Source organism: Poeciliopsis prolifica, unplaced genomic scaffold, assembly GCF_027474105.1.
Source record: "Poeciliopsis prolifica strain line A6 unplaced genomic scaffold, Auburn_PproV2 SCAFFOLD009, whole genome shotgun sequence".
NCBI lineage: Eukaryota > Metazoa > Chordata > Actinopteri > Cyprinodontiformes > Poeciliidae > Poeciliopsis > Poeciliopsis prolifica.
In genome coordinates this window covers 5830263-5841726 of record NW_026562384.1, presented here as the reverse complement: position 1 = coordinate 5841726, position 11464 = coordinate 5830263, and the positions used below count along the sequence as shown (strand labels likewise).

Genomic DNA, 11464 nt, shown 5'->3' with positions numbered 1-11464 from the left:
GTTCGGTCCGCCTCTATGTTTAGCGCGCGGGGAAATGTGCTCCCCTTTGTGCTCTTCAGAGACCCTGACCCACTTGTCGAGATACAAACGAAACCACTCCATTAACAATATCTCTGTGCTAAATGGAAGAATAGTCTAATTTGCTCAACAGAGAGCTCCAGGCCTCATCTAAGTGTCCAGGAGAGGAGAGGAGCAGGCTCGGCCCAACTGCCTCCACTTCAGATGAGAAGGAGACGCTTACGCATCTCTCAGGTCTCTTCACACGTACTCTGTCTGTCATCCTCTTTAAAACAATACACGCAACTCTGCAACGCAATACAAAGATAAATATGTAAGAGTTAATGTTTATTCAAAGCCAGCAAAAAACAAAACAAACAAAAAAACATTTTATAAAAATAATTTGCATGATAAACCAAAAGGCAATGGAAAGCAGTTTGCACAGAGGCTAGCAAGGTCATGTAGCTTCTCTGACCATCCTCTCCTCTGTGGTGTTGAAAAGGCAACGTCAGATAACGGCAGGCGCGCAAACCTAAAAATATCAACCCTCACTCATCCACCACCCACACTGGAATAAGAGGGCGGTGGGGGGGGGGGTCTGTCGGAATAATCTGCTTTTCCGGGTCTTATCTGAAGAAAGGCAGCGGATGAATGTGGCTCTATCTCTACCGGTGTGAACGGCGCTGCTGCTGCTGCTGCTTTACGGCGCTTCAGTCCTGCGCATAAAACACTGCTAGGCTTGAAGCTGGAATGAAACCTGAAATAAGTGCAGTCCTTCAAAATAATAATAATAATAAAAAGAAAAAAAACAGGGAACAGGATGTGAAGTAAGACATTTTGTGATCTTCATAAAATAACGGTGTGTCTTTTTTCGCCAAAAGTTATTTATTTTTTTATTTGCCTTAATCATCTTCTGGCAATAAAGAGGTGTTTTGTTTTGTTTCTTTCAAAAATCATTTTTGGGAAAAAAAATGACTTAAGCCTTCATTTTATGAAGGTGACAATATTCAACACGGCAATTGAGAAAATCAGGACATTTTATAGCAGTTATAAATTATACATAATAGTAATCATACAGAACTTGGTGACGAACAGCGTTGATACAAAAAGGTGTAAGTGTTTTTGCAAGTTGCTTATCTCATACTGAATAATAAAAACTGGCAAACAGCTGCTCTGGATTTGCTTCCAAAATGCACATGCATGTAATTTCAGGTTACCATCTAAAATTAATCAACTATATTACAAACTACTGTAGTTTCAGAACTTTTATCAGACTAAAAACTAATTATCTGATGGAGAGGAAAAAAAAATACATGCATCTTGCTTGCACGGTCTTTCCACCTTTAAGGTAATTTAAGAACAAAAACAGACACTTGAAATAATGAAGCATAAAGACCTTGCGATCCAACTGGTCATTAAACCACAGCTTTACAGTCAAAGTGCTGTTTTCTTTAGTGTGACAAATGCAAAGCTCAATAAATTAAACACTAAGAAGAACTGCAGACATGCAGGATTATCCTCCTATTTGTGGACAGAATTTTTTCAGAGCAGCTTGGAATTCGTTGCGAATGTGGAGGGAAAATCATCTGGATTCACGCGGGATAATGCGAAGCTCCTGGTCTATAAGAAAGGGAACAGCCTCTTTTTGAGGATGTAGAGAACCGTAGCAAAGAACAGAGCCAGCGCCAAGAAGATGAGCAGCTTGTCGGTGAGCTCCCTGCGGTTGTACTTGGTGATGAGCTTCCTGCCCAGCTGAATGGTCCCGGTCATGGCTTTAAACTCCTCGTTCGTCTCTTGAACCGTTCTCGACGAGGTTGCTGGAACCAGAAATTTAAAGAGTAAATAAAAAAGGGTGTTTATTACAATATTTTTTCTGTAAAGCAGAGCAGGAGTACTTTTGACTTTTAACAGAACTAAGGTTGCTGCAATGTGTCAAGTGTGTGTATTAATTAGCATAAATCTGAAGTTGGCAAAGTTAGCGTTAACAAGTGGTCTTTCCATGGCTGACCTAGTGTTGTTATGGAGTCTTCGCTCTGCTGAACCTGCTGGGCCATCATCCGGCTGATGCTCATGAGATTCTCTGTGATGTCGCTGGCACTTTGGGCGAGGCCCTCTTTGGTCATCTTCCTGAAAACCGAAAGCAGCTTTTTAAATGAGCTGAAAAGCTACCTTGTTCTGAAGAGAAAGCTGCGGTTTTGTGACATTTAAGGACATTTTAAGACAGAGCAGCAGGCTTCCCGCTCACCTCTTCCTCACAGCGCCATCGGCTCCATTCAGCAGCGCCTGCTTTTCCATTTTGTCCATGGACAGTTTGCTGGCGAGGTTGGCTTTCCTCCAGGCCGTCTGGTTGCTGCAAACAAAGGAATGTGTTCATTGAGCAGAAATGCACTCAGAAATATGACATGGCTGGTTATCTGATAGCGATCACCTCAGCATCTGCTTTCTGTGTCCCTCTACTTCACTGAGCAAAGACTGCTTGTCCGACTCTCTGTCTTGTTCCATAGCCATCCGCTCAAAGTCCTGTTTGAACCCCAAAGCAACACAGACATTTTGCAAAATGTTTTCTCATCAGAAGCAATGGGTTTTTTTTGCTTCCCCCCCCCCTTTTGTACCAAAAATAAATAAAAACTCTCACCTGGATCCTTAATCTGAGGTTGTGAAAGTGCTTTTTCACGTCTGTGTTTATTTCTGTCAGCTTGCTCTGAGGGCCGTCGAACTCCGTAATATCCTGTCAAGACAAGACGGATGAGGCTGCGCGCGTCCAGTAATACATCACGTTATGTCTCGTAAATCTTCAAAGAAGAATGAAAGCCTGAGTGCGGGACAAACTATTATTGTAAAAATATAAATAAAGTCTAACAAGAACCCAGAGGACTGAAGAATTTGACTGGTTTCCTTATGAGAGGTTAATTTAATCAATTTAAAAAGAAACAAAGACAAACACGTTTCTAAAGCGCTAAACGTTCATGTCTGCCAAACGGTGTCCGAGTTTTAACAATCAAACTGAGAGAAAAGAAATTACAAAAGTGAGCAACTGAAAAATAAGGCTCTAGCTGTGATGAAATCGAAACTTATTTTTACTTTTATGAGTGCGAGAAAAGAAAGTTGCGAAAATAATAAGGTATTTTTCAATTTGACCCAGATCTAAACACACTGCATTTTAGATGGACATTTACAGAAAGAAATATGAACAAAATATTCTTCATACATCCATTTGTGCATTTGTTTAAAATAAATTGTTAGGGTGCCAATGACTTGTTATTACAAATCTTGTTAAAATATTCAATAACATTTTTTTTCTAAAAAATAAATAAAATAAAAATAACAAAAAAACATGTGGTGTGAGCAAACAAAAAAAATAAAACTATACTTTTTCAAACAGAACCCAAAGCTGCACTCTTTCTAGATGGAGATCATACTCCAGCATTATAAAAAATTATATTACAGGAATACAATTTAATCCTTATAAAATGCCTGTTTTAAACTCTATTAAATTGTATGTGTAAAAAATAATCTGGCCAATAGTTTATCTAAAAAGAATAGCAATATATATATATATATATATATATATATATATATATATATATATATATATATATATATATATATATATTCATCCCATATATTTACTTGAAATAATACTATTAATAATCATAATACTGCATTAGTTTGAATATGCACAACTCTTTGATAATGAGACATATACAATTATGCTAAATTTACACACATATAAAATGTCTATTTTTCTCCAGATTGCATGCTTCTTACACCAGTGTGAACATTTGTTTTCATTGCGAACACGTCACCGAACAGGACTGACGTGACCTTTCTAGGGCAATTCATGACGTAGTGGGCTGTCTCGGTATCGTTTTATTTATTTATTTATTTATTGCGCCTTTCAGTTCCCATAATGAAAAGTAACAACCCTCAATGTCTTCAAATACGGTTGAATGGTTAAGCTCTCGTAATAATCGGTCACAAGCTGCAGCTCGAAGAAACTCGAGCCGTTACGTTTCAGATTTAGCATGAAGGCTAGCTGTTGTCCATGGCAGCCGCACAGAGCAGCGTCCCCTAACATGTCGCTGGAGGGTCTTACCAGAGGAAAATTCGCACCTGGATAAGAGCCTTGATTTCCAAGTCATATTTGAGTATTTCTTGCTCACACACTCGGACGTGGACATCCGAAGTCGCCATGTTGCCAACGTAGCCGGTGCTACAACTACGGCAAGCAGGAAGCTGCCGGTTTCATACGGGTAGTGTGTACACAAAACACAAGATTTATTTTTCTAGACATCTAAAAGTACCTCGTACATGTTTCAAACGTTCTTCTTTTTGCCATTATAATCATTTTACTTGCGTTTATTGGAATGCTATTGCATGTATATTCAAATCAATAAAAATACATGTCATTCTCAGAGATTTCAATTGTCAGGCTAAACTTCTTCATGGAAATAAATTACAGGAAAAAAAAAAAACAAACTGGGAACTTAGGAATTTATTAATTGGGACTTAAAGTTTGCTGCGTTCTTTAGTAGCAAGAAAACAGAAACAGGTCAAGCTTGTGTCAGCCTCAGAACAATTTAATTAAACGTCACTCATATTACACACAATGTACACAACATATAAACACAGCAGCAAGTGAAGGCCGTTTCAATTTAAGGTTCAGAAAAATCACGTAATATCTCTTAAATCTTTGAAGATCATTTTAAGCAAGGCACCCATGCCGACGTCACTCCGAAACTAAAGGCACAAGAGTTCTTGGTTTTCGGTGAGCTGAGTAATGGTGTCCGGAAGGCGACAGCATCAGCGTCCAGGCCATCGATGCTGTAGAAAAACAATACGATACAGTTTCAGAAAGCAAAGAAAAGAAACTGTTGAGCAAACACAATTTCCAAGAGGGGAGCTGATGGGGAGACGTTTACCTGCAAAGTAAGGAGTTCTTGAAAGGCAAGTTAATCCCAGGCCAAGTTCAGGTACCAGATGATGTCAGTGGACAGGGATGGCCCAAAGAGTGGGTTCAGCTGAGCCAGAATTGCTATCAACCAGCTGATGGAGAGCACATACAGAAAGGTAACTTTTCAGCTTCTGACTGTATTGGAAGACATATTCTCAAAACCTCAAACAGCCAATATATTTTAAAAGGTCATTCAAGATTTACTCTACACAGAGCTGTTCTCGGATGAGAAGATAGGAAGACAGCTTTGCTTCTACTGCCCTCTTCTGGTCATTTGTGTGCAACATGCCAGATGAATAATTAATCTTTTAAATATCCCCGTCATTGTTTGTTGCACTCATAATAAATAAGTAAATGGAATACAAACCAGATAGACTACAGAGGTTAGGTCTTGTTAATTCTCATACTCGTAAATAAAATTGAGTTCAACCAACTATCTGAAGTTACTCTAAATAGTCTATAGATCCTAAGCGAGTTCTTCCCAGTTTAACTCTTGAAGATCAAGGAACACACTCTTTGAACATTTCAGTGTCCTTTCAATCAGTCATCTGAAAAATGTTTTTATTTAATCTGAGAAGCAGCCAACTGAGCCATAATAACTGCAACAGGTGTAGATATCCACTGCAGAAAACCTATTGAGGGCTGAGAAAGACTTGGGCAAAAGTTCCCTAAACACACCATCAACCTCTTTAAGCTATGCATCATTTCCCTTCTACATCATCCCATCGCATCAAATCCTCATAAAATATATCCAAGTGTGTGGCTGCTTTTGTGCGACAAAATGTAAGAGCTTTCTAAATGTTTTTTATGAGGTGCAATAACTTTAATATTTTCAGCTGCTTGAACTGAATTGTTGTCAGATCTTTGATCTCGATGAGCTTTACTCTAGTAAAAGTTGAAGAATAATACATGGTCATAAAAAAATAGCAACAACACATCCAGACAAATGTGTCCTTCTGTTTTACAGTGTTCGGTTAAATGTATTGAAAATTATACAGGAGGAAGCAGAAATCCTGGATGGAAATACTTACAAGAGGTAACAGCAGACTGCAGTAAGCACCAACATTGTGATAATAACTCTGCAAGACAAAAACAGAAAATCCCGTGAGCCGATGAGGAAAAAAGGGAAGCAGCAAAACACTTTTAAGAACAGCTTCCACCTTTTTAAATGTATTAAATGTGCAGTATTTATGTCTAAACGGGTTGTGCCGAAAGTGCGCTTCATGATACATAGAGACTGAAATGAAGCTGGCTACACACACACTGTGAAATTAGCCTCACGAAGCTAACCTAAAGTTTTACAAGAATTTCGCAAAAACTTATGTAAGCTTAAAAGTCAGGCCAAAAGAAAAACAAAGTCAAGAAGAAACGTTCATAAAAATGTAACTTTGTTAATGTTGGGGTGGATTTAACCAGACGAAAGCTAACATGAGCTAACAAACTCACCCTCTGTTGGGTCCTTTGGGGATAAACCAGGGCACAACTCCTCCAACGAGACCCCAAAACAAAGTAATTACAGACATTACGATGGCAAACTGATGATCCGCCATTGTTTTAAAAACCAGGGGTGTCGAAAAGTTGAAACAGTTCAACTTAATTCAACTTCGGTCGTCTGTCCAAGTGATATATCCTGTGACGGGGGAGCAGGCAGCGCGTATCACATGACTGTGACAGAGAGAGGAAGTGAAGAGGCTGGCGGAGGAGCCGTCTATGTCCTGGAAAATAGCCCCTTTTAATATTGTGCATGCTTATTTTCAGCAGGGATTAGTCCTTCAAAAAACTAGAAATATCTGCTGCTTATTTTGAAAAACTTAAAGTGATAATTAAACTCGGGGGGTTTGTGATTAGTCTTAAAATTGTATGCTGCAGTGCAGAAAAAGTAGGACAGAAGTAAAATTTATGTAATTGCACAGATTATACTTTTATTAAGAGTGATTGGTATTGACTAATTGTAAATGAATGTAATCTGAAACGAGATTGTTTTGGACAATATTCAGTTTTTGGAAATTCTGACGAGCATTTAGTGACACCTGCTGGTCACTTTGTGAAACGACACATTCACACAAAAACTGGATTTTATTAGTTTAAGTGGATAGTGTTACATGACCTTCAGTGCTTTACATAACTTCACTCTATGCTTCAATAATTAACTAGCATGTAAGTCTTGGTTGTTTATTTTCCATTTCGTACCTTAACTTCTAAAGCCGTTACATCAATGTTATCAATGTTCTATTAAGTCTATTAAGTTTTAATAGACTTAAAATGTTGCTATTCTGATTTATTATTTGCAACGTTCCTACATTTAAAAATACTTGTTGGATAAAAAGTGATTAAATCGTAGTCTAGCAAAAAAAAAAAAAAAAAAAAAAACATTTTTACATGAAAACGTAATTATGAAAAAAATACCACACTAAATTGGTTTAGTTTGTTACTGTGCTGGTTAGCAGTAAATGATTTAAATTGGGAAAATTTAAATAGTTCAGACAGCAAAGGAAACAACTTTAATTTCATTCAGCCTAAAGGATATGAAAATCAAGTTATGTCTCAAAATGACTTTTGGTTCCCTCTGTAATTGCCCACCTCCGAACCTGAAAGACTTAATTTTACTAAACTAAAAGACTGATCTTTAGAGGACATGATGGACATTGGAGAAGCCCTGAAATATTTTAACTCAGAAAATATACAAATGTGACACAATAGGTCAAGTTCAGCTGTTCTTTCTCACAGACTTTTGTCAGGTGTAATTTAAAATGAATTTTTCACAACATATTTTAAACAGTCACACATGTGGACTCTAACATCTTGTGACGTCTTAATTTTGGAATATTAATATGCATCTATGCATGTACACATAAAACTCCAAACAAAATGAGATCCAATTATACAGTTTATTAACAGCAAAAGATCATTTTCACTCCTGCATCTTCTCGATGGTCTCCTCCTTGTATTTGCCCTTGTCCTTCCCAACAGCGCGAGACTTGGCCTTGCGCTCAAGGATCTTCTTGCGATCCTTATCGAGCTTTAGCCTAGTGATGACCACCTGGAAAAATAAAAACATGACTTGGTAAGCATCATGTCTCACTGCAATCATTAAGAGCCCTCAGAACAACAAAATATCCATTGGCTGCGTATCATCAGCAAATGTGTAATTTTGACAGTAGTATCAAAAATAGGTTATTAAAACTTTAATAACCAGAAAGAGGCATAAATACATAAAGATTTGAATAAAGTGCTCAGAAACAAAGCAATATTTTTAAAGTAATGTTTCAGTGACATCAACCTACCTCTTAGTTTTTAGTATTCACTTCTGCACTGTTTTAATTTGTTTAAGCACAAAAATGTCTTGCTGGAGATGGGCACTGGCACCCCTCCCAAACCCACTAGGGGTAAGGGTGTACAGAAAATGGATGGATGCACAAATATGTGTTTAACTATGTACTTTTAACTGGATGCAACTAAATGGAAAATAAATAGGTATTGTTTGAAGACAGAGCTTTAGATGCCGGATTACATGGAGCATTACGAAACGCTTAAGGTGCAACCTGTGATTTGTTATGCTTTCAAATACATTTTTAAGCTTTATAAATAAACATATAAAATAATCATAATCTATATCTATACTGTGAGCACTTCTCCACAACACCAGGAAAAGGTCAAAAATGTGTAAACGTTTGTGAACCTGCTGTTCAAGGATACTTGTAGTGCAAGTTAGTCTTGAGTTTTTAAAATTGTGGTTCAGCATGCAGAATTTGAAAAACAGGTTAATTACCATAATTTTAAAAGGGCAGTTAAGATCATCAGGAAATTTGGCATTTCCACTTCTGATTTAATGTTTGACAGAGAAAGGTTTTATGCAAAATATTTATGCACATTTCACTCATCTTTGTGTCTTAATGACAAAGGAAACAATTCTGATCTCCACTGTTAATCCACATGTAATGAATATAGCTCTGTGTCAGTTCAGAGTCAATACAAACATGCACAAAGCTGTGCAACTACACACAGCAGGACAAGCTGTCAAGCTAACACAGTTGGATTTTGCTAGGTGTAATGAGAATCGGTCACTGATTTATGGTTTTGGGACTGTGCAACAACAATAATAATCTACATAAATATATAATGTAATAGAATAAATAAATCCAAATAAGAAATAATCTTTATTAAGTGGATTGTATCACATGAAAAGATCAAAGTTAAATATGCATTAGATAAATTAAATAATAAAAACATTAAAGGTTTTAAATGGAAGCATTAAAAATCGCACTCTATCCTTCACTCAAATGTCAAGCCCACCTGATTTTTTCCTTGATCTTTTCCCCCACAGCCAACATGAAGAGTCAAACACTAAAAGCCTCAGATTTACATTATACACTTAAAAGCGTACAGCTGTTGTCAACATGTGCAACACATGACAAGTTCAAGTTTACTGCATAAACTTGACAAAGTTTATATGGTAACTTCCACATACACAGTTTTATAAAAGAGAAAGCTGTTGAGCTTTTAATTATCCCTTCAGTATCTCAGGCTAATTGAATTTCATGCCTGAAGGAAACTAACGTCAACAATGTAAATGGAGCAAACGCTTTTTGCAGCCCTATTAAAAAGCGTTAACAGCAGAGTTGCTACACATTTTGTCATTTCAACTTTCCCCTGCAAATTTTGTTATACTATTGAAAACTAAAATACCAAAGTCTAAAATGTTCAACTGAAATGATCATGTGGCATAGATGTGATTGAACAAGTTTTCCAAACTTGGAAAGTGATGAAAACAAGTCCCACTCTTTAAAATTGCATAGGAACCCTGTAGTAGTTACAATAAACTCTACAACAGTTTGAGAGATTCATCCAAGCAGATTTTCATCATGAGACAATTTTGTTATTTGAGCCCAAGACAACAAAGTCCACTCTTTCCACTTGCAAATCCTTTACACCACATTTCTGAAACGCTGAAATAATTAAACCAATGAAATACTAGACAATAGTTCTCAGAGCAATCGCCTGACAAGCCCACACATTCAAACAATCTGAAGAGACGTCACCACATGACCCTACACAGCTCAGTTTTAACACTTCAACACATCCTTCCAAGCCGAGGACCTTCGGAAATGTGTCTCACCTTGCTGGGATGGATGCCGACATGGACTGTGGTTCCGTTGGCCTTCTCTCTCTGCACACGCTCGATGTAGATGACATACTTCTTCCTGTAGACCTGCACCACCTTACCGATCTGCTGCCCTTTGTAGTGTCCACGGACAACCTGGGAGCAAAAGCATCACTGGCTGAGCTACACTGTGATCAAACTTCATCGTCTTGGCAAGAACTCTTCAGCCCTCGGAACCACATTACCTGCACTTCGTCGTCTTTGCGGATAGGCATTGACCTCACGTTGTACTTCTGGCGGAGCTCCTTGGACAGCGGGGAAGACATGATCTTCCTCCTGATGTGTGAAGGGGCATTGAAGTGCCTCTTGCGGTTCTTGCGACGGGAGGAGGTTACAAATGGGTTAAGCTTCATGATGCTGTGGAGTGAAACAAACAGGCTACATTGTGAAACTGAAAAGGTCACATATCCATAAGAAAACGGCACTTATAACTCATCGCCTCTGAAACATCTTCATTATACAGCCTGCAAATAATTACGGTGGCCAATATGAAGTTTATTGCACATAGAAGTAGAGCAACTGTTTGCACACAAGCTAGCATAGTCCTCACAGGGTAAAGCTACATGCTAAAGTGGCTAACGGCGCTCCGAAGGTTTAACTACAAGTTAAAGAGGGAACTCGGTTATTTCACAAAGACGGAAACTCATTAGAAGTAGTCGACGGAACTCGTGGACCTATAAAAGTCAAGAATTACAGTCGTTTTCACCCGAAACGAAGTCGTTCAACTACAGTTGAGAGGCATGCGGATAGAGCCGTAGCTAACCGGGAGCCCATATACAGTTTGTCCGTATATCATAATCTACCACTAAAATTACATCAATAATATCGGTAATTTATTAGTATTCATGTTTACATTGTGTTATTGTGTGTTCATTGCGACACAGCGACGTTACATGGAGGATGGATGTTGATAACTGTGGTAAATTTCGCTGACAGGAATCCTTACCCTGCCTGTGCTCCTCTATGGCCGGCGGAAAAGAGACCTGCAATGTACTTCCGCCTACATTAGTTCAAAGCGAAGTCTCGCGAGATGTGCAGGCTCACTTAAAAACTAATGCACGTAAACAAAATTAAAGACCACCTACTTCTAGTATTGACATCTGCGCTGCTTCCGTGAATATTTATAGTTATTACATTGTGGCTCGAAAGGTCATTTTAAAACTTTTTGAGTTGTTTAATTTTTACTTACATTTTTTTTGTATTATTGCGAATTAAAGTAATTTTTAGACTTTGTGCGAAATAAAGAATGTTCTCCAATGTGCTCTTACTCATGCCACGTTACAAGTTTGTTCAATATAAATAAAATGGTCACAAGGTGGCGCCAGACCTAATCAATCGATAATCTGCTCAGC

General features: G+C 37.9%; 3 protein-coding genes across 3 annotated transcripts; all 3 read right to left on the bottom strand.

Annotated features, from left to right (window-relative positions):
- Positions 1–328: 328 nt before the first annotated feature.
- Positions 329–4240, bottom strand: bnip1a (BCL2 interacting protein 1a). Its single transcript, XM_055034743.1, has 6 exons — positions 4111–4240; positions 2633–2725; positions 2426–2517; positions 2243–2347; positions 2006–2124; positions 329–1814 (listed from the first exon to the last, which is right to left on the bottom strand). Exons 1-6 carry the CDS (start codon positions 4189–4191, stop codon positions 1618–1620), a joined length of 687 nt encoding a protein of 228 aa, XP_054890718.1. The 5' UTR covers positions 4192–4240; the 3' UTR covers positions 329–1617.
- A 316-nt stretch (positions 4241–4556) lies between these two features.
- atp6v0e1 (ATPase H+ transporting V0 subunit e1) lies at positions 4557–6622 on the bottom strand. Its single transcript, XM_055034742.1, has 4 exons — positions 6398–6622; positions 5983–6030; positions 4920–5043; positions 4557–4821 (listed from the first exon to the last, which is right to left on the bottom strand). Exons 1-3 carry the CDS (start codon positions 6499–6501, stop codon positions 4950–4952), a joined length of 246 nt encoding a protein of 81 aa, XP_054890717.1. The 5' UTR covers positions 6502–6622; the 3' UTR covers positions 4557–4821; positions 4920–4949.
- A 1203-nt stretch (positions 6623–7825) lies between these two features.
- rpl26 (ribosomal protein L26) lies at positions 7826–11128 on the bottom strand. Its single transcript, XM_055034756.1, has 4 exons — positions 11059–11128; positions 10298–10469; positions 10068–10208; positions 7826–7991 (listed from the first exon to the last, which is right to left on the bottom strand). The coding sequence occupies exons 2-4, from the start codon at positions 10463–10465 to the stop codon at positions 7863–7865; spliced, it is 438 nt and encodes a 145-aa protein (XP_054890731.1). The 5' UTR covers positions 10466–10469; positions 11059–11128; the 3' UTR covers positions 7826–7862.
- Between the last annotated feature and the right edge of the window lie 336 nt (positions 11129–11464).